Source organism: Lepisma saccharinum, chromosome 8 (genome assembly GCF_977018435.1).
Source record: "Lepisma saccharinum chromosome 8, izLepSacc3.1, whole genome shotgun sequence".
Taxonomy (NCBI): domain Eukaryota; kingdom Metazoa; phylum Arthropoda; class Insecta; order Zygentoma; family Lepismatidae; genus Lepisma; species Lepisma saccharinum.
This window is the reverse complement of record NC_139236.1, coordinates 35,898,121-35,921,903: the sequence shown is the minus strand read 5'-3', so window position 1 is coordinate 35,921,903 and position 23,783 is coordinate 35,898,121. Positions and strand designations below refer to the sequence as shown.

Below are 23,783 nucleotides of genomic sequence, written 5' to 3'. Positions count from 1 at the left end.
ACTCCGGCATCATAATTTTTTATCACTAAGGGGGTCCCCAATATTTTACTTGCAGGGGGGGCAGAGAACTGCGCTACGTCACTGGGTTGATTGATTGATTTGGTGTTATAAGTCAACTTTATGCACAGTAAGGCTAATCGGGACTGGACCTACAGTTTAAAATTAGATCCGAAGCACTATGTGCCTCTACCGTAAGTCACTGGCAAGCACCCACATTCATCTTGGTGCCTTACGATTGCGTTCAACTAGGCGTCAAACAATAGGAACGCAAGCACCTGAGATTTTCAGTCGTATGCTATGTAATCTTGATGCACATATCTTTATGGGCGACTGTACTTTGAGTTGTTTTCTCAAATATTCTTCCTGAAGCCATAGATAAAGTGTGCATAAGCTCGAGCGGAAGTGGGTTTTGCCGAAACAGAACCCGCAATCAGTCACACTTCCGCTGCGAAATAAGGAAGTTGTGAAACGGTGAGCGCGAAGACAAGTCGCATAGCTAAGTATCTTTGCTTGTAAAAATGGAAGACGTCGTCGAGAAGCCGAAATTCAAGACATTGTTTCGACAGTCCTCGCTCGAGATGCGTTTGTATCCGAGCACACCTCATTCGGATTCGGACGAGGAGTCAGAAAACGAAGTAGAGCCCCCACGGATTGTCGATGTCATCATGAAATCCAACCCGTCGCAGGTCGACACTTCTGAAGTACCAACGATCAAGACGCAGGATGAAGAGGGAGAAGGCAATGTGCACAAAGAAGTAAAGAATACATCCGAAATTACCGTGGAAGAGAACAAGACCAACAAGAGCACAGTCAATGAATTATTACTTGAAAAACAAGAAGACGAGAAATGGACAGCACACCACAAGGAAAGTAATGAAACGAAAGACAACATAGATCAATCCAGTTCAAATGGAAAGGATTTCAAGGAAAATGTTTCCACTGCGTTCTTCGATTCTGCAGAAGAACATGGAAAGGTAGTCGAGCAATGCAGCTCCCAGCCAGAACAAACGAACATAATTACGGTGACTCCAAATCACGAGCACATTGTTGTGCTTCCCTCCCTGGAAGAAACGAAGACTTCTGAAGAGCTTCAACAAGCTGAAAGTCAGGAAATGTCTTCACACAATAACGAAGACCATAGTCTAGAGGCACTGTCCCCTCCCAACACATCTTATGGAGAATCAGTTGGAACTATAAAAGGTAAGCAGGCATCGCATTTGTATTTTGGGGTGTGTTTAGTCTACGCCTCTATTTTTGTAGGTTAAGATTAATGGTGATTTGATTAAATGGATGGAGAAACAACACCATCAAACGCCCATACTTTACTCAGGATTTAAACCCAGAATCCCTGTGATAATCATTCCACTTAGTTTAGAGTTGCAATAATATGTAATCGTATGTGTCTCAACGTTAATGTTTGTCTCGTTCTTCATTTAACATTTGAATATTTCATTAGGCATTCTCCCTACTCCATTCGCTTGATCAGTTCTTTAGTAGCACCTCTCCATCGGTAATGGAGAGGTCCTACTAAACTTTTTTCAAAATCTTCACCTTGTAAGTTTTTTTATATATTATATTATATACCCCATATAGATAAATGAGATATAACAGAAATGAAACACCAATGATATATTTGGTACAGTGGCGGCGATTGGGTCCCAAAACTAGGGGGGTAAGGTGCCAAAACAAGGGGGGGCAAAGACAGTATATTTCCCTTTGTATATAAGATTTAGCATAGTGCGGAGGCAAAGTGGCGAAAATTGGAGAGCGACTGCCGCCCTCGCCCCCCTAATCGCCGCCACTGATTTGGTAAATATTAAAATTATGCAAATTAGAAAAAACAAAGATGAAAAATCAGTAATGCAAGTTTAACTGCACACTCCATGCAATAATAATAATAATAATAATAATACCAAGAAGTTGAGTCACTGGGTATGACCACAGATAACACAGACTGTCGGTGAAACACACATCGTAGCCCTAATAGTGAGCTCTGCACCCGATAAGTGGTCCTAGATTTCAGTAGTGTTGCCCACGAGACGAGACTTTGGCCTGTCTCGTCTCGAAAATATTCGTTTGTCTTATGACACATGGTCAATCTCGTCTCGTCTCGAATTTTTAAAAGCCTGTCCCTTCTCGTCCCGTGGGCAACACTAGATTTCAGACCCTGGTGGTGACACATACTCAGAGTAGAGTCCATTATAGAGTTAAGACTATTATGTACGTAGTTTATTAAGATATATATTATATATTGCTTCTTATGGCTTTCGATCAGTAGTATATATTCGTCAGACATTCAGCATACGCCACTGGCTGGTCATCCCCCTCATGGGTGCCTGCAGGTAGGTTCAGAGGGGTTCTCATGATTCCCTTCTGAAATATAAGCATTTGCTGAGTAATAATTCCTTTCTGCTATGTGAATTGCTTTTCCCTGTTTCTATTTTAATTTCTTTCTCTACAATTTCGTCGTTGTCTCTATGTCTTGAAATCTATTTTTCTTGTTGATTATTTTTTAACTACCTTTGCTGTTCCGAATTGTGTCATTTTCTCCTTTATTCTCTCTCTATCTTTCTCTCCCTTTCTCGACCTGCTATTACTTCCCTCCCTTTCCCCCTCTCTTATTTATTACTTTCTTCTCTCTCTCTCTCTCTCTCTCTCTCTCTCTCTCTAGCTTTTTACTCCTGTCTCCCATTCCTCTCTCTTATGTCTTTCTTTCTCTCTTTCAGTTTTTTATTTCTCTCTCTCTATTGAGTTTCTTTCATTCTATCTTCTTCTCTCCCTTACTTCGTATCTCTCTCTCTCTCTCTCTCTCTCTCGAGCGTCTTTTTTTATCTCTCCCTTCATGTATTTATTTATTTCTATCTCTCTTAATGCGCTTTTACCTTTTGCATCTAATCACAAGCTCGCTCTACCTCATGGTGGCGTGGCTCTATCTTTCATTAAGTCGTGGGTTGCATTACTCGGATGTCCTTCCGCCCACAACCCTTGCCAAGTATCACACCCAGGATGAGACTCTGTGTTCAGTGTTGCCATTAGAAGGGAAATTTCATTCGCTACAGGGAAAAATAGGCACCGAGAAAAACCAAAATGTGAAAGATACAGCTTTTGAAGTGGAAAATGTTAGAGTCGTTTTCACGTTCAGAAGACACAACGGCGCTTATGGAGAAACCGCACAGTGTTGCCAATACAGCGCTAGCTCATGTCGCCGGGAAATGATGACCTTCCTTCACAATGAAGGTGTTACATATTTTGTATATATAATGATAATTATATGTAATTATTAATATTAATATTATACTGTGAACGTTACAGTTACCCTTTTTACTATGATCCATTGCGATCACTACACACGCGAGTGTAATGCACGAATATGACACTTCAGAAATCACTTAAAAAAGTAAAAATCACCGAGAGCTCACACAACTGAAAACACTTTTTCGTGAGAGGGAAAAAGTCTAAACAGACCACAGTAGATCTCTCACTCAAGTAAGGGGAACCTGGCACATGGGTTAAATTCAAGTTGCAACCCAAACAAACAAATGAGTTATGGCCCACGTGAACTGATAAGACGTGAATGACTCAAGCAAGGCATGTCATATTTCTATCTTGAAGCCCCATATTTTGTCACGTGTTGGAAAGCCTTTCAAAGGTTAATATGGTGTATATGAATTTATGTGTACGTTGGAAACTAAAAGGTGATCTTCATTTCAGTATTAATGTCGACAGTAATGTAAACGAAAACAACGTGTATTTGCGACAGCACTAATGTTGCTCACAACAGCAGCATTGGAAATAATTGTCAATTATTAAATTTAAGTAATTTCAATTCTATTATAACAAACTGCATGAAGTTCATATTTTTACTGAATGGAAATAAAATAACAACTCGAAAACTTGGTGGTGATAGCCGGAATGCTGCGGTGAGTCGGCTCAAGATGGCCAGACAACGTCTCCTTACTTCGCGCGCGGTTCGAGTTGAAAAGAAACTCCAAATACATGGAAGTAATATTTCTGGGAACCTTTGAGTGGTTATAAAAAATAATTTCATTATTTTCTCCACAACTTTGTCGCTGGAAGTTTTTACTTGGAATTACAGAACAAAAAATGGCCAGCGACGACATTTTCTACTGCACGAATATAAAAAATCTCCACATACTTTATTTGAATATTTTTTAATGCGAATATGCTTTAAAGTATTGATAAATTCTGAGTACCACCATCACCTATGACAATTAAAAAACAGTGTCAATTTTTTTAATAATGAATGCTTCAATTTTACGGCATGTTTCAACGTTAGGAATGAAAACAATGTAAAAATTGTGTTTTCACGGAAAATTTGCGTTTTTAATTTATCTAAAATTATGTAAGCAAGTTACCAGTTTTTTATATTCACCATCGTATTCTCTACAAAATTTCCTGCAAAACTGCAGGTACCGATTTTACTTAAGCTAAATTTGTAAATCCAGAAATTTCACAACAGCGCGCTCGTATTTCCCATAAGAAAAGCATTGCCCATAAGAGCCCATTGTGTCTTCTGAACGTGAAAACGACTCTAGCTGAGAGGTGTTTGGTCGGGCCTTGGTCAAATTAGCTTGGGGCTCCTATGATTTAACATGTTGACATTACAAGGGGAGGGGGGGTTGCTTTGCGAAAACGTTACTAGCTGGGGTCATCTATTCGTATCGCTCTCACTTCGAGCACTGGAAAGATATCTATGTATTTCGTTATGTTACTTCGCTTTTCTGCCAGATATGACCAATCATGACGTGAAAATATAAGATTGGATATCTGAAGAACGATTAAAAATTTCAATTAGCTTGAGAAGAAAGGTTTGCTGTATGTCTGCTTCATGCTCAAAGTAGACTAATTGTGACAGTACAGTTTGAATCTGAAGGGATCTGAATCACTGCAATGTGCCGTCACCGGGAATCGAACTCGGAATCCCTTGATTACTAGCTTGGGAAAAATCCACGACTCTTATCATTCACTCGATGGCCTAGACATTCGATATAGCAAAATATGGGTTTTCAAACACAAAGTCTAAATTATCTTTTTCAAATCTGCAAGTTGGCTCATGAGGACTGGTCAGCAGTTAACATCACCCTACAGCATAGAATTTCTACATCATATCTAAAACTACTTTCTCTGTCTCACCCATGTACATTATCAATTGGACACAATATATATATCAACATGTATGAAACCTTAATTAATCTGATATGCATCCCATATATGTAATCTAGTGGATGTAATATACATTTGTAACTCAATTATGCTGATCTACATCCCAAATATGTTATCAAGGGTATGTAATATATATTTGTAACCATAACTGCTATATGCCATGTATATAATCAAACCGATATGTAATAATATATACTTGTAACTTTAATTATACTGCATCCCAAATAAGTAATCAAGTGGATGTATTTATACTGAAATCATGCTAATGTTATATGTAACAAATGACGTGCTTTATACTGCTGCAAATAGAAATATCTACAATGTAGTCAACAGAACAAGAATAAATTACAATTACAATTACAATTACAATTACAATTACGATCCGAACCGCTGTCCAATGTGTCTCCACAGGGGGATCGAACGAACGTGGCACCCTTTGATTACAAACATCGGGGGCCCTTGATAATATGAAATATTGAATACGAGTGCAGTCAGAAATTATTAACATTTTATATAATTCCTACAGGTTTCCCTATACGTTTCTCCATTTTTACATCTACTATATTGCCATTTTTTTTAGATAAGACGATACGTGGATCCACGAGCATGGACCCCTATTTTTGCAAAAAAAAAAACAACAAAAAACAACGCTAATCACTAGTACGTATTTGGTTCTTGTTTACAGTACTACAGTATATTGCTTATACAAAACACTGCAAGTGTAAGTTAGAATTGATTTTCGGTTAGGTAAGGTACGCAACTGAAATTTACCTCTCCCAACTTTAACTTCTGGATCCACCACTGACACGATATCGGATTGCACTGGCTCTAACCAGTTGTAGAGCATGGATATATTTTTTAATGATTTTCTTATCCAGTTACGTGAGTTCATTATCTTTCACATGTTAGTGGCGTAAAAGTTAAAATAATAAAAAAGAACAGGAGTTCTATGTAATTTATATTGCTTCTCTGGGATGCTTTTTCAGACTACATCGTTATTTCACTATAGACAAAGAATATCGTGTTATTCCAAATGAATTATGATCCGATTCATGAAAGTTCTGGATTGAGCGATAAATAACCAGATACACAAAACGAGGGAACAATCCTCCCAATCTTCGCATCCCATAAATATAAATGTTTCTTACTTATATGTTGTATATTTATTATGTAGTCCTCCTCCGTGACCGTGGCTGTGCGGTCTGAAGGCTCTGTGCTTTGGACTTCGGCTGCGGGACGGTATGGGTTCGAGTCCGCGTGAGGATATTGGGGAATTGCGAATTAGTAGCATAAACCGGTCTGGGAAATCTCCTATAACGGCTGAGGGTTCGACGTTCTGACCACACGTCACCCCATTACCGGTTTAAGATCTCCACACCTCTATTATAGGTAGGATTGTGGGAAGGAGACTGGTAGTCGGGAGATAGGCTGTTCCAGGGTTGTAGCGCCACGGGTTATGCTATGTTATTTATTATGTAAGGTAATTTATCTCTCTCTTGGGTCAATTGCGTCAGAGAGAAGGGATAATTTCATCATATCATCACTCATCCTCATCATCACGACTAGCCAAAAGTGGAAGAAAAGCGACGCAAAATAACAGAAATCAAATTAAATTAATCAGGAAGGGAAATATTTGGACGGATAAGGGAAAATTTTCTACTGTAAAAGGGGAAAATTTGCCCTAAAATTATGGCATCACTGCATCGGCTCAGCTGCTCTCATTTCATCTCGTAGGCATCACCCAAAGGAAAAAAACGAAAGCAACAATGGCGTCACCCAGGCCTAAGTCGCCCAGACCTGTAGCTGCAAGAAGAGATGACAAAGAGGAATCATTTTGGGACAAAATTGGAACACTTGGAAGAAAAAAGAAGATTAAAGAAGGTAAGTTTATGTATATTTCAACACAACATTGGGTCGATGTAACCTTTTTGTAAAAAGTTTAATATAATGTAAAATTTCTCGCGAAAATGTGTGGGCAGTCGACAAACAAATGTGTGATAGTACATTTCCAAATAAGGACATGGTCAGTACATTTCAACGTCTGTCTTTGACATTCACCCAATATTCAGTAACTCACAGTTTGCAATGACAAAATCATGGAAATATATATCATTATAGTATAAGGAAATTAAGAAAGCGCTACATAGGTAGTGGGCGGGGCCATTTGTGGACTACGAAATGTACAGGGACTCGCAAATGGTCGGTCAAACTTAAAGGTAAAGGTATATTGCACATATTTAAATGAACGAACATAACTACCGTGAACAAAACCTATTTGGTAACAGTTCGTTATATCGGAGACACATTTCTTCATTTTTACAGAAGAAACTACTTACGGAATTGAGTTTCTCCAAGCTTTCCAACGTTCGTTGAGGTATTTGCTTTCATCGTGGAATTTATTTGCCCGGGAAATCATATATTTTTCAAGAGAAATATCTCACCGACTGACAATTGCCATTGCTTTCGCTACGTGAACTGCATGCTGCGTACGTTTAATGACATAAGCCTCTGTCAGTGTTTCCAATCCCTTTTTTTTCACTATGCTTGCCTAACCTAACCTTATCGGAAATGGTTCATGGGGCTATCCGTCAGCTACCCGTGCATAATGTAAAATTTTCACACGTGACGAACACGATAGTAGGTATTTTTCAGTGAAGAAGGTTGGAAACACTGTATAACCACAACGTGAGTCAAAATGTGCCCGCCATATTGTGTTACAGAAGCGAAGAAAGGAATCCAAAAAATCACTCTGTATGTACAAAATTGTGTTTGTTTTCGTGTAAAAAGCATAATGGCACCTTGAACTATGTTCCGCAATACACAATTGGTAAGTACGAACCATGCGAAACACAAAATATCAGATTTTAATGTGTCTCCGATATAACGAACTGTTACCAAATTTTTTTAAGGATGAAAAATAAAACTAGCAAAATTTTAATATTGTTGTTTGATGTCACAGCCACTTTAATTTTAGGAGTGAAATAAAAATGAAGAGCAAATAATTAATACCTCGTAGCATACTCTTCAGGGCCCAACATTTTACATGCATTTCAAACCATCAAATGAAATCCACAAATGCACACAGCAGCAGTACAAGGACATATGCAATACATTGCAATACAATACAATACAATAAAAGTAGTCTAGTGTGTGGCTTCCATACTTTTGGAAAAACAACAGTTGACTTGTGTGATAACTGGCAAAAGACAGAATTTGTTCTACATCTTTCATTCATTGGTATAGTTGTATTAGGACGAACAGTGTCGAGGTTAACTTGTAACTTCATTCCTTATAACAAAACATTGTATTTACTGTGTTTACATATCTGTTTAACTATGCTTAGGGCCCTTGACCGACTACACCCCCTCGAGAATATTTTTTTTAATTAATAGATTTCGGGGTCCAAGTTCCAATTGTTTAATTGTGAATTTATCATATTGCACAGGCATTTTTTACAAGGTTTGATTTCTAATTATGGCTGTTAACACATACTGTTAAATTTTGGGTTCTTCGATATTCCGGTGTATGGAAGAAAGAATACGACCATATTTTAGACACAAGCAAAAGTGTATAATTCACAAACAGATTAACACAATATGTATTAACAACTTACATCATGGTATAGACACTAGACGTCCTTCCTTTGCCACAAAGGATGGTATAGATTAACGGCATACATGATGGAAATGAGACAAAAGACTTACATTAAACAACATATGATAAGTTCTGGTGCACACTGATAACACAGATGAGGTATGGTGTAGATGTTCAGTCGGTATACGACACATACTTCAGTGTCTTAGATTAGGCCTACACTGCGTGTTCTCTGGGGAATGCATTTTTCCTTCCGTGTACTCCTGTACGATTCTTTGTTTGCGAGCAGCCATGCATTTACTGTAGTCATACATATACAGATTGCTGCTGCTGCTATCTAATTCACGTGCATTGAGTCCAAAGGGGTATTTCATTGCTAAATGCTTTTGTTGTTAGTTTAGGCAGGTTGGTGTTAATAAAATATCAGTAAATCCTTTTGTTGGTTAATTTAGATGCATCGGGTTTAGGGCTCTTAGCATTAAAATAACATCTAAATGCTTTAAATACCTGATCACGTAAAACCTGGTAACTCCCTTCGAGTGTCTCATGAAAATCCATCCCATCCCAGTAGACTGGAAACCAATTGTTAGGTTAGGTGGGTCAAGTCTATGGCTCTTAGCATTAAAATAACATACATAAATGCTTCCAACACCTGATCACGTAATATATGGTCCCAAGGATGAAACCCCTTTAGAGCCTTGCATGAAAACTGCTGGAATTGTGTGTCTGAGATGATTGTAAACCAAGAATTGTGTATCTGAGACGATTGTAACTTAGACTGTTTGCAGTAAACCCCAGATCGTCACGTAAACTACTTTTCTGATCACAATTTCCTCTATTGTCAAGCACCTCTAATACTCCCATATATTTTTTGTGAAGGATCATTAAACATTCAGAACTGTTACCTTGAGACCAGTTATAAGTGCACTCAAAAAGAAACTTGAGATGTAATGTCCCATCTGGCGTCGCTTGGAGTGCCGGGTGCTATTCACTTGCATCAAGTCTTCAGGCTGAGGTGACAGGTATATTACTTCACCATGACACATCTCCAATAGTTGAGAGCGACAGACACAACAATCTTCATAAACAATGCAAAATTGTTTTAACTTTCTGGTGAGGGTTAAGGGTACCCCTATAATTTTTGCTGCAAACAATGAATGTCGAGGCTTGAAGAAGATCATTTTAACATTTTGATAGGTTTTTAATATTGTGACCTCACATATTATCCAATGTTATTCTTCCTGTTAACGATCTTAATTTTCTTGGCAGTACAAGAAGTTCAGGATGAAGGTAAATATGCCATAGACTCACCAGGAAGTCCAACTGCTCCAGATTTACCACCAGAAGAATATGCATTAGGTGAGATAATATTTTAACATTTTCATTTCATATTTCTTACACTGAAGAGTCAAGATGTGGTATTGTGATCTTGGTAGATCCTTAATAAATTCAACATGTACAGATTATATCTATGTCGTTTATCCAGGAATTCCTTGAAATCTGGGAAATATGCATGGATTTGTGATAGAGACAATGTCCAAAATAGTTGGAATCAAACATTTACCGATGTTCTGAGCTCCCTTTATCACTTGTTTGTGAGGTCAGTGGTAAAACTTTGTATGCAAAGAGAATCATGTGGACTTGTGATTTGCGCAGAAAAAAGATCTCATTGTGACTTGTGTAGGAAAAAGATCTCCACTCAGCCTTGAAACTTCAGGGAACAACTTACGTGTGGAAAAATTCAGGAAAACCATTTTTTTGTACTAGCTAGGATTTGGATATGAAAATTAATTCCGCTTTTTTATCGGAACCAGCTTCTTGATTTTACTCTTGTGACAATCTGATACAATTTTGCACTTATAAAATTTATCAGTTGAATAAATTCTGTATATTCCTAATTCAGCAAAGTTTTTACTATAAGATCAAAACTTTCAGGTTAAATTAGTAAACGTAGTAATCTTTTTGTTTTTTAAAAGGAAATTATGCTTTTGACCGTAAAATCTCTCTTAACTTGAAGATCAAATTCAAATTCCTGTGCATTTTACCATGATGTTTAATGGATATTTTTCTAGAAGCAGCACTGATTCTTATTGTATACAAAGAAAGAATTCAAAATAATTAAAGCCAAGATAAAAGATTTTAGAAGCTTTGAAGTTTATAGCTATGCATTAGCCTATGCTTGTGAAATTTTGTCCACTTCCTTTTATACATTTGGAAAACCAAGTAAGATATAATGTTCTCCTTTGGTAAGGATGTAACTATGTGAAAAACACAAACAAAACAACAGATTGTGTGACCATATTGCTAACAGTGTTGCCATCTCAGTTTCATTTTTCTTACATATTGAACATGGATTTGAGCATTTCAGATCAATATTCAAAATTGAACCAAATGACACCAGAAACTTAAATCAGTGTTGCATACTTTAGAAGTTACAGAGGTCCAAATATTCTCATAAAATCTAGAACTTTATCACTGTTGTCAACAAATATCATACTTCACTCAGGGTAGCAAGGTAGATTGCAGGTTTGTACAGGAGTATATAATATATTGCACCAGTTTTTATAACACACTGTAGATACTCTAGTGCCAGTTTCCAGTATTACCATCTTCATGTTATTTACCTTGTTCTCTGTATAATACATACTGGATAAGGTAACCAATGGAAGCACATTGCACAGTGGTTCGGATCCCACTTTAAACTGAAAAGTCCAGTCCCAATTAGGCTATCTGTGCATAAGGTGGAGTTAAAACAACAATTCAAACCCTGATAAGGGGAGAACCAATATTTGCTACTTATATCAATTGCCATTCCTACTTGAAACGCACATATGTGGCACCATTGTGTTGCAGTAAGTAGTAATTTTGTGCATCAAAGTGTTGTACACAAACCTGCAATGTCTGTCATGTTGCTGGTGAGTGATATTTGCTATTTTAGTGACAACATTTAGACATCTATAACTTATAATATATTTAACATTGATACTAGTTTCTGTTGCCAATTTGTTTGTTCTTTTCAAATGCATATTTGTAATATCTTGTTTTCTTTCTACATTTATTAAAATGCATGTTTAGTTCATCAGCAGTATTTAGACTTTCTTTTTAAATGTTTTGATTCTAAAACAGGATACTGAAATATTGCTGCTATTTTATTATGTAATCTGTTGCTTTTATATAAGTGACATTTTTGTTTTTAATTATATTTTTGTTATTTTATGCCACTTGTGGCTAATCATGGTGATGAGGATGATTAATGATTAGATGAAATTTATGGATAGACATTCACAGAGAACACCCATGTCCACACTCGAACCTGGGAACTTTAGTGGTGAGATTGAAAGCGGTTTGCTTAATATGCTTGACCACTGGGCTGGCAGATATAGCATTTTTAAAAACTTTAAAACTGGCAATGGTTTAACAGTATTGGTAATTTTGGGAACAAAATGGGAAAGCTCGAAAGACTGATAAATGAATATCTTTATCAGTCTTATGCCTGTGTGCAGGTTGCATTTCTCGACAAGAGGTCATGGAAGCATTCCAGAATAATCATGTCTCTACAGCATATTTGCAACATGCTCAAGGTTTTCTTTAACAATTTTCAATGTGATTTATTACAGATATGTGTGAGATTGTGTTGGTGTTTGTGGATGAGATATTTATCTATCGTACTTACTTTATTTTTAACAGAGGAGAATGAAGAAAGGTCAATGATCGAGCCGAGGTCTTTTGAAGATCAAAAGTTAAAGGAGTTAATGTTTGTGCTCATTGACTGGATCAATGATGAGTTAGCTGACCAGAGGATTATTGTGAAGGATATTGAGGAAGATTTGTATGATGGGCAGGTTTTGCAAAAGCTCTTAGGTATGTTTTTATTCTTGTTATTTATGAAATGTCACAGTGTTGTGGTCACTGATTAAATTCATGCTTTGTCATTTAGCATTCCAATAATAGGTTGCATACTTTCTGTTGAAAACTTTTTAACTAAAAATGTTGACTAAGAATTTGTGGTTAAGTTGTTCATTTATTATGAATGTAAAAACAAAAATGTGTTTTTAGTTTTATTATATTTACATTGAAATAAATGGTCTGCTTAGAGATTCTACACGATGTCCTAAAAGTCCTACAGGCTAGTCCAAATCAGAGCATTTGTTCAAAATGTCCTCCATCGGGCTCTGCCCAGGTCTGTAGGCAGAAACAGGTTGTTGAGAACAAAAAGTCCAATGGATTCAAGTCTGGCAAGCATGGGACCCATTCAGTGTATCCTCTATGTCCATGCAATAGTATGATTCTCACATGTTCGTCCTGCGATAGTATCATTTGTAGCAAGAACAGAACAAAACACAATCAAATTTACCATTTGGCCTATAAAGTGGAATATTTTAGGCACCCCTGTACGTAATATAACATGAATATGTATATGGTGGTTACCTGTAAATTTGTCAGATGTTTACCACATCTGTATCCTCCATAATTTGCATAATTGCCGTTAAATTATTACGGGGTAAATGCCAAATATAGATCACCATTCACACTATGACATGACTAATCAATATGTGCAGCAAAATATATGGTCCAGTAGAGATTTAGTCTTGAAAGTCCAGTGTGGATAATAATTGCTCCATTTTTTATCATATATGTTTGTCATACATTTAAGCTGCAAAGTGTTTATAGTAGTCATATTTTTAGTAGATTACAGATTGTATTTTGTTTTCTCTTGACAGAAAAACTGACAGGTGAGAAGCTTGATGTGCCTGAAGTGACACAATCAGAAGAAGGCCAGAAGCAAAAACTTAGGGTTGTTCTGGATGTTACAAACAAGGTATGCTTACATAGAAAAACTTAAGCGAAGAAACGCAGGCTCGACCAGTACTCAAAACCATGGTCGCTGGTCTCATACCATATCATTGCTGTACCAGTTGAGTTAGTGAGTAAACCCTGGTTTTACCTGATTTTTGTTTCCTTGTTTAACCTGTGTGGAATTGTCTCTGCCAGCGATATTACAGCTTAATCTTTTGCCTTTGACACACCGATGACATTAATTCTACCTATTATCTCCCGTACTGTATAATTTGGCACACGCAGGAGGTGAACTACACAGAATTTAAGTGAAAGATTCAAGTTCAACCACAACTTGAACCTTGGTCTCTGGCATACCATGCCATTTTGGGCTCAGCAGTTCCACAGACCCAGATTCGAATTCTGGTCTAGCCTGCATTTTTCACTTTAATTTCTATGTATTATCAGGTGCGAGTCAAATTTTAAGGCCCTAGGTGAAAGTCCAGTAAATGCCCTACTTTGTTTTGTTCATTTTCTTTGGAGCATGAACTACATAGAAAGAAAGTAAAGCTATCTTCGGTGCATTGCACCAAGAAAAGACACATTGGTGCTATGGGAGTGGGGCCCCATACATTCTCAATATTTGGAGACATGGTGGATCTCAGTGCTGCTCAATGTAAGGGCATTGTCGGAAGAATTCATACCTATGAGTAGCTGGGATTTGAAGCCAGTCAAATCCCACTGACTGGAACAAAAGTGAATGTTATATTAAAGGTCAGAGAAGGAGTGTTAGCAAAATGAAGATTTAGGAAAGTGTAGTGTTATAAAGAGTTTTTATATTCAACTTTTGGGGCCCCCGATGGAGCAGTGGTATTGTCATTGCCTTGTAATCAAGGGGTTCCGGGTTCGATACCTGGTGGAGGCACATAGTGGTTCAAATCCCACTTTAAACTGTAGGTCCAGTCCCGACTAGCCTTACTGTGCATAAAGTGGACTTAATACACCAAATCAATTAGTCAATTATATTAACTTTTTAGAAGAAATATGTAGAGCACCTGAATATGTGGGAGAGGGAATTGCATGTCAAACAAATTATGCTAATACTTAAGTGGTTAATTGCTTAGTACAGCAACACCACTGAAAGTTCATATCCCAGCTGGGTGTAGGTATTTCATTGTGTTTGTTTTTTGATCTAATAATCATTCATCTTTATCTTTGTGATGAAATTAAATACAAATGCAACTAACTGAAAATGAAGATTACTTGTAAAGAATGCAATAAATGTCATTGTACAGTCATGAGAAAATTTCCATTAGTATGGATTTGTTGAAAACTGTGCCGAATTCCTACAATTTACACTATCCTTAAAAACAACCTTACACCGTGTATTGCATCTAGTTTTTTACCATTACCTGGTTTTCATGCAAGAAGAAATATGCATTGTAAGAATTGTAGTGTGTATTGTAATGATTCCTGAGTGTACAAAAAGGAACTGAAATAAGTTGGAATAAACAAATTGTAATGATATGAGACAGCATACAGACATGGCTTGAGAGGCTACTGAAGTATCATTATTGGCTGAAATTTGCCCTGCCACCTTCAAAGTTAATCACATATACCTTTCTGATGCCTGGGTATCCTTTGAGGTGTGCCAGATGAGAGAATAAATTTTATGATATTATGCTATGTTGGGACCATCAAGATTGAATGTAAAATCCGGGAATGTAAAATTGGGGTTCCACTGTATATACATTAGCATGTAGTCTGAATTTTACATTATCCATTACCTATCTTTTTACCTACTGGTTGAGAGTGCATTCTTGTCTTCAGATTAATGACAGGCCTGTCATTGTACTACAATGATGTGCTAACCAGGTTCTGCATTTGGGCTCTTAAAATAAAGTGCTTTCTTAAAGCATAGTGATAGAATATGTAGTAGATTATAAAGATAGACAATGGATAATGTCGAATTAATATTTCATCCAAATAATGAAGAATCATTGTCACTAACATTCAGACAAATGTTATAGTTTCCATGTTCTAATTTGTAATTGTACTCTTGTGATTTGAAATAATCAGTTTGATAACTAAAAATCCACCCAAAAATTGTAAAATGGATGAATATAGGAAATATATTTCTTGGGCAAAATTGGTTGAATCATTAGAAAATCAACAAATATTTCTTCGTACAGACTTGAATAAAATGCTATATTGACCTCCATCAAAACACTTGAGAGAGGTCGATAAAACAATACAAATTTCTAGTTAGCCACTTTCATATTTATTTTCATTAGGTTTCATCCTGCATCTAATTGTAATACCTGTACTAAGAATTGCAACAGATTAAGTTACTTTGTTGATTTTTTTTCATTTCTCATTTTAGGTTCTTGGGCTTCCAAGATGGTCTCAACAGAAATGGAGTGTAGAGAGCATTCATTCAAAGAACATTGTGGCAATCTTACATTTGTTAGTGGCTCTTGCACGACATTTCAGAGCTCCGATAAGATTACCTGAAAATGTTTCAGTTGGTGTTGTTGTGGTTCAGGTAAGGTATGTTTTATTTGTTCCTGGTTTTCACTTGAGACCTGATGGATCCTTAATCCTTGTATTATTATCAGTGGTATATGTTTTGGGATGGCTGAGGAAACTAAGTGAAAGCAACTTATATCTTGGATTATATGTAATTGTTAGTCATAGAATTCAGTGGACAAGTGCATTCGGTGCTGGTCTTACTATCTTGCTCTTGAAGGACTTGGGTTCAAATCATCAGTCATCTACATTGTTGCAAATTAATGCAAAGAAGCAAATAAGGAATGTTAAATAACAAAAAACAGCCAGTTAAATGGATGACCGTCATGCAAAGGTTTTTTTTGTAGCAACTATCTTGCTTTGTCTCTATAATTTATGTCAACAGGAAGAGAAAGTTTTGCTGTAAGGATCACCACAAGCTGGAAGATGTAGTTTTTCCCTTCTCTCTTTCTCTCCTCCCCTCCCCATTTTTTTAAGACTTCATCCACATTCATTGTTGGTCAATGAATCAGTATAGCAGATGTTGTTATGATTAGGGTCCAGGACTTTGTTATAACATATTTTTTTTGACATCGGATCGAATACTGGGGTGAGATCTTTACATATCTGATGAAAATCAGCCGAAATAGACAAACTTGATGAGGCTTATTTTGACATATTTTACTAATTTCACATTTTTACAACACATTTCTTCAATTTTCTCGTAAATGAGACATATTTCTGTATAATTTTGTAATTGTCTTGCACATAATTGGTTATTTTATAATTTATTCTTCGTAAAAGCAGATGCTATCTTTTCTTACCAACTAGTATGGAACAATAATACCCCCGTTTTTTCATAGCGAGCTGCAATTATGCTTTAGTTTCTACAAAGGTGTAAATCTGACATAATAGTAAACGAAACTGAAGATAATTGTACTGAACCTCACAATATTTTCCATATTTATCCACTAAATTCTTCGGTTAAAGGGATTCTGATATTATTTAATGTTCCTCCCCCCTCCTTGTCGATCTTCCCTGGAAGATACTGACATCCCGTGTAATGAGCAATTTGAAAGTACTGTTGTGCACATTTTTGGCTTTACTGTGAGTATTTCTGCTTTTTTCTGACATATTTTCCCATTTTTATCATGCCATCCAAGTAAATTAATATTAGATATCCAGATTTGACCATTTCTAGCCACCAATAATGGCTTATTGTCTAGAATGGATTTTGAGCAACATAAGCAGAATGCAAAGTTTAAGTATGTGAGAAAATTAAAGAAATTAATTTTTTTTGCAGTTCACTTAAATGTTGCAATACTGATGTCAGAGGTGTCTTCTACATGAAACCTATTCTTTCTTTTTATTAGTATTCAGCTCATGGTGGTCCATGTAGTAAAGCAATGGGTATTTGGAAAGTGATTCGTAATTTTTAAGTATAGTTTTAGAAGTATATGTAATTTTTACCCATACCAATCTCATTATTCTTATTTTAATATTCAGAAACGTGATGGCCAGCTTACACATCGTACAGTGAGAGAAGAGATCACTGCATTTTATGATGATGTAGGGATGCGCTGTGAAAGGGATGCATTCGATACATTGTTTGATCATGCACCAGACAAACTGCAAGTAGTAAAGAAGGTATTTTTTTCCAGTTTATGTTCATAAGGTACATATAATATGCATATTTTTATGTGGTGCAGTCTGCAAAATTAATTTACAATTGTCTGTTCTGCTTTTTTCCCCTTCATTTTGGTCTATATTTGCAGTACTGAGGTCAGTAATGACTGCCTATGTACCATCTATTATTGAATTCTTTTACTTTGCTTGTGGATATTCATACAGAGTGGTACATTGTAAGTAGTCAAGATGTTACGAAGATTTCACACGAAGTCGACAAGCAATGAGATATACTGGGTGAGGCTTTCCTGATGATGTAATGGTAATGTTGTTGCCTTGTAATCAAGGGGTCCCGATTTCATACTGGTTCTGATCCCACTTTAAACTATGTCCAGACTCAATTTGCCTATCTGTTCATAAAATTGACTTAAAATAAAATTATCACTCAAACAATATAAGACATGTCACATGGCATCCAAGAAATATGTCACTTGGATATGTTTCTGTTTATTTCATGTCTTAAGAAGGCAAATTTCCCATCTCTAATGTTTTCATAGAATTAACTGTTGTAAGATTTTACTTAAATCACATCCTCACTAAACAAAAATGTAGTGCTGTGTCAGTAAATAAACTCAAAATTTCATGTTTAAGAGTTTGTTTCTCATTTTGCAAATGATTTCTCATCATTCATGATAAAAATATAGTAGGAAAATATATTTCACTCTTTTCAACAACATAAAGGATGATCTTTCATTTTGGTTTTCCAGCAAAAACAAAATATGCTTTTCCCTAATATATTTACACTTACGTGGCTCTTTCTCACTTTTTACTATGCACACACTATGTTATTTTTAAGGTACATTTTTAAAAAGTTCAGTAAGGTGTTGAATTTTATAGTGTATTACTTTCCGAAGTAAATTTTTTTTTTTTTTTTCAGTCTTTGGTTACATTTGTTAACAAACATTTGAATAAGGTGAATTTGGAGGTGAATGACCTAGACCATCAATTTCATGATGGAGTCTACCTCACTTTGCTCATGGGCTTGCTGGAAGGTTTCTTTGTGCCTTTGTACAATTTTCACCTGACTCCTCAGGACAATGACCAGAAGATTCACAATGTGAGCTTTGCCTTTGAGCTGATGCAAGATGTTGGACTGGCTAAACCCAAGGCACGACCAGAAGGTGAGCATGCAAACATTATTGGGGGGAAATAGAGCATAATGAATAAAACCTTTATGTGAACCATATTTCGTTCATTTCAAAATGAAAGTTCAGAATACATGGAAACAGATTTTAAGGCATGGAAAGGTATGGTTTCAGAAAAATATATTGTGTATAGAGTTAGTAGTAAATTGTCATGAAACAACGAAATCATGTCCTGTAACCCTTTAAAAAGCTTGGCTTGTGGATATTCATACAGAGTGGTACATTGTAAGTAGTCAAGATGTTACAAAGATTTCACATGAAGTCGACAAGCAATGAGACATACTGGGTGAGGCCTTCCTGATGGTGTAATGATAATGTTCAGAATACATGGAAACAGATTTTAAGGCATGGTTTCAGAAAAATATATTGTGTATAGAAATTGTCATGAAACAACTGAAATCATGTCCTGTAACCCTTTAAAAAGCTTTGAAATCACGTGCATGTTTTTTCATAGGGGTCTTTAAAAATTATAAATGAAGGATCAGGCAGGGGGGGGGACGAGATAAGTCAATGCTTGTCAAACTCTAGAAAAATGAACTTTAGGTACAAAATAGCACATGCTTGATGAATGGAAGTGTCAAATGTATGAAAACGAAAGAAATCATGTTTTTGAAGTGCAGCACAGCATTCACATGGCAGGAAATGACACCACTACCTCACTTACAACAGAAAATTGATGTACCCGTTTTTTCTTCCTGACCCTTGCAATGACCTCTACATGAATGCATGAATCCAAATAACAAATTATCAAAGCTACCAAAAGTTCAGCATAACTTCTCTATAATGGATATAATGGAGAATGTAAAACTGTCTGCCATTTGGGAAGAACTTGGAGCTTGTGCGAATAAAATGATGAAATCTATGAAATGGCCAGGCACTTAATTTTATTATACCAGCATTCAGGAATTAAATTGTCAAATTTCAATTGGGAAAAGAGCATTTACCAGCATGGTTTCATTAAAAGAGCAATTACCAGCATGGTTTCATTTTCAGTAAATGATTTAAGGTAAACATTTTTGTTTCTTAAAATGTTGCTGAGGTGTATTTTTCTGACAGCAAACCATCCAGCCAAGTCTCGAACACTAATTTTCTTTCTCATAGAAATTGATGATTTAAATTTTTTCAAAGTTATTTGCATTTCTGTGTCATTGTAGCATACATGCCACACACTTCGCAAGATAAAAGCATCCATTGCTATTGAGAATGTCCATTGTTTGGGAAGTAGTTTCACCATGTATTTGTGCCAGAACTTAAAGTAAATGTCAGTTGAGTGTACCTACCATTTTCTGACCACAGTTTTTGTCCATCCCATGCCTTCTGTCAATATACCATAAAAGATAGAATTTGCTTCTTAAAGAAAGCATCAACATAAATGTTTTAAACAGACTTGAGGATATCTCGTGCACTTGTAGAGACCAGCGAGTATCTGCTCAGTGCGATTTTTTTGTCTGCACCCCAAGGCCAGTAGGCAGCAGAGCAGAAGTAGGGAAGCCACTTGCATTGCGAGGACAAAAATATAGCAGGGCAAGACACCCTCCTTTTCATGGAACCACCATCTGCCATGATCATGCAAACTGTCAATACCATATGATCTATCAGTACTACATATGAGTAACATATAACCTGTGGTGCAACAGCCCATGAGGGCCAGGACCTACCTACCGACTGCTAGCTTCACTCACCTGCCGAGGTGGACGATCATCCAACCAGTTATGGGGTGACATGTGGTCAGCATGATGAACTCAAAGTCGTTATTGTAAGTTTCCATGACTGGCTTACTCTACTCATTCATAGCTCTCCAATTTCCTCACCATGGTGGGTGGCCACCGGTCTCATACACATGCCAAAACAGGAAGCTAGAGCCCAAAACTTGATGAACTTTGTTTCCTGCTTATGTATCCTATGTGGTTGGCGAATCGATCTTTGATGGGTCTTTTGCATTGTCCTATGTATTTTCGGTTGCAATCGCATTTGATGCTGTAGATGCCAGAGTTTGTTAAGGGATCTTTGTCGTAAGTTTTGAAGCCTGCTAGGTTTTGTCTTATGGATTTGCCGGGTTTGTATGCTATTCTGTAATTCCGTTTTTCCAGGATGCATCTGAATTTGGTGGATAGGCCTGGTACAAATGGTATCCCTAGCCATAGTCGGGGATCCTCTCTTCGTTTGTGGGATGGTGGTTTCTGGCTTTTTTCTGATTTTTTTCCCCCTTTTAGCAGGTTCTGGTCTATTACACTGGGGCTGTAGCCGTTGAGGGAGGCCTGTTATCTTAGAATGTCCAATTGTTCTTGTAGCACTTGGTTGTTTGAACTTAAGTGCAAGGCTCTTCTCACGAAGTTGTTCCAGATGTCTTTTTGGCCTGGTGGGTGGTTGGAATGTTTGTGTATGAATCGGGATCCTGCTGTGGGTTTGCGGTAGATTTTGGTTGTGAAACTATTGTTTTCTCTGAATATGGTGATGTCGAGGAAATTTAAGGTACCGTTCTTTTCTTTCTCTGTGGTAACTTGAATGGAGTCACATACCCAGTTCCAGCTTTTGACATAATCTTCGATCCGTGGGAAGGGTTGTTTTGTCCTGATTTCATTTTTGTAGGCTTCAAGAACTAAATTTGCTAACCACGGAGAAAGTGGTTTCCCATGGCTAACCCTTCTGTGTGGTGGAAAATTTTCTTTTCAAAAGTGAAGAATTCATTGTTGAGGCATATTTTCAGGGCATACAGGAAATAATTTCTGATGAGTGGTTCGATTATTTTTTTGGCAAGTAGTTTCTCTACCTCTTCTAGGGCTTTGGGTACTGGTATGGAAGGGAAAAAATCTTCGACATCTATGCTGCCGAGGTGGAGTTGGTCTGCATTTGGGATGCTTGTGATTAGTTTTTTGTAGTTTTTTGACGTGTCTGCTGTTGACCACACAGTATTTGAAAGTGGGTTTCAATTCCTGCAGTTTATTTAGTAGAGCTTTTGCAAGTTTGTATCTAGGGTGGGAGTATCCTGCTATTATCGGGCATAGTGGCAATCCTGTTTTGTGAATTTTTGGTAACCCGTATATGAAACTAAGTTGAGGTGCATTCATAATTAGTTTGTCGCTGGTTGGGAAAATTAGGGAGTTTTGTAACTAAGATTTTGTCTCATTGATGATTCTAGGGAGAGGGTTCCTTTTAACCTGCTTGTAGTTTTGTTTTGTTTTGTAACAATGTTAATGATTTTTTCAGAATATCACCCTTTTGTTAAGATGACGTTCATGGTACACTTATCAGAGGGGATGCATCACAAGTTTTTTTGTTCTAACCAGTTTTTGAAGTCCCTTAGTTCCTGCTTAATTTTATTGGATTTATGGTCACTAAATTTAAATTTATTGATCACATTTTCACACTGACCGAAACGAGTTTCTTTCTAAGGGATCTTTAATGTGGCAAGCCACGTTTTCTATGGTGCAAATCGTTTCTTCTAGCCACGTATTTTGGTTGATATACGTAAATTTGCCACCTTTTTCTAATACTTTAGTAAATTTGGGGGGGGGGGGATACTAATAGGCTGTTCACACACTACCATTTTTTTTAACTGTTTCGTCATTTTCACTTGGGACTTCGATTTGAGTGCTGTTGTCGCCATTTCGGGAGCTGTGGCTTTTTTGGGGCCTTTGCTTTTGCCACCTTTTCTTATACGGGTAACTGGGGGTTGTTCACTAGGTGTTTGTATTGGAGGGTTATTGGCTTTCCTGTTACGTCTGAGATCTGCGATCTTTTGGGAGTGTTTTGTAATGGATGTATTTGCGATGTATTCTACTTTTTCCATATGTTCTGGTCCAGAGCATCCCATAAGGCACTGGGCAGCATGTTGGCAAACTGTAGTCTATTGTTTATTATTTGGAAACTGATATCCCGAATTTTGTCAAATTTTTATCTGATCATTTCTTTAATCACTTTATTTTGGCAATTTCTAACTGTTTTTTCCATTTTCTGTTTGGGAGACCTATTTTCCAAACCCAGGTTTGAACCCTGGCACATGCTTATTTCATATTGGTTCAGATTCAACTTTAAAATGTAGTCCAGCCGGCCCCCTTGGCAGAGTGGTTAGCACATTGTGCTATGACGCTAGGGGTCCCGGCTGGGCATGGATATTTATGAATATCCATTCATCTGTAGGTCCAGTCCCAGGCACATTTTGTATTATACCCAATGAAATTAAGTAATGAATATTGCAAAGTATTCTGATTTTTTGTTTTTGTTTATCATTGCAGATATAGTTAACCTGGATCTGAAGTCAACACTCCGTGTACTGTACAATCTCTTCACAAAGTACAAGAATTTGAGCTAAGTGTTCTACTCTGAAGATATTTTTTCTATCACTTTTATTAACCAACTGATGTATATACACTGTACAAATGTTAAATAATTTTTTAGGATTGTTTTAATCTATTCTTCCAGATTTGTGACTTTTTATCCTTTTGATTTTACAAGTACAGATAAGTAACTTGTTGGTTATTTCGTGTTACTTACTTGTGCGATAGTACCTTCAAAGTATTAATTAATGTGTCTTATGATTTGTGTGTTAAAACTTTTACCTGCTTTTTCTACGAAAAAAAGTGTTATAAGATTCTCAATGTAGCAATCTTTGTGCAATTATGCCTAATGTCAATCTCACTGTTAAATGTAGATCTGTTAATCCTTAACGCATAAGAAATATTATTGTATTCATCAAAAGTGAAATGCATTAGTTACTACCATGTTCACACAACTTGTAATATTTTAACTACAAAACTTGTTACAAAACTTCAATTTTTGAGGAAGTTGCTTTTGTACTAATGAAATCTTTATACTAATTGTACAATGTTGTAATTTATTTTTTAAAAACTGTTTGTAATATTTTTTTCTGAAATTAAATTAGTTTCTTAC

The 23,783-nt window shown here is 36.6% G+C and overlaps 1 protein-coding gene across 1 annotated transcript; it reads left to right on the top strand.

Moving 5' to 3' along the window:
• Nucleotides 1–456: 456 nt before the first annotated feature.
• On the top strand, nucleotides 457–23,783 carry parvin (beta-parvin). Its single transcript, XM_083127414.1, has 9 exons — nucleotides 457–1,200; nucleotides 6,919–7,065; nucleotides 10,048–10,137; nucleotides 12,466–12,639; nucleotides 13,500–13,597; nucleotides 15,938–16,099; nucleotides 17,569–17,709; nucleotides 18,626–18,869; nucleotides 23,129–23,783. The coding sequence occupies exons 1-9, from the start codon at nucleotides 519–521 to the stop codon at nucleotides 23,203–23,205; spliced, it is 1,815 nt and encodes a 604-aa protein (XP_082983540.1). The 5' UTR covers nucleotides 457–518; the 3' UTR covers nucleotides 23,206–23,783.

What these genes read in the sequence shown, in the direction of transcription:
- parvin (XM_083127414.1), top strand. Translation starts at nt 519, where the DNA reads ATGGAAGACGTCGTCGAGAAGCCGAAATTCAAGACATTGTTTCGACAG. An exon ending in GGTTTTGCAAAAGCTCTTAG is followed by an intron (nt 12,640 to 13,499) that starts GTATGTTTTTAT and finishes TTCTCTTGACAG; the next exon opens with AAAAACTGACAGGTGAGAAG. An exon ending in TTCTGGATGTTACAAACAAG is followed by an intron (nt 13,598 to 15,937) that starts GTATGCTTACAT and finishes TTCTCATTTTAG; the next exon opens with GTTCTTGGGCTTCCAAGATG.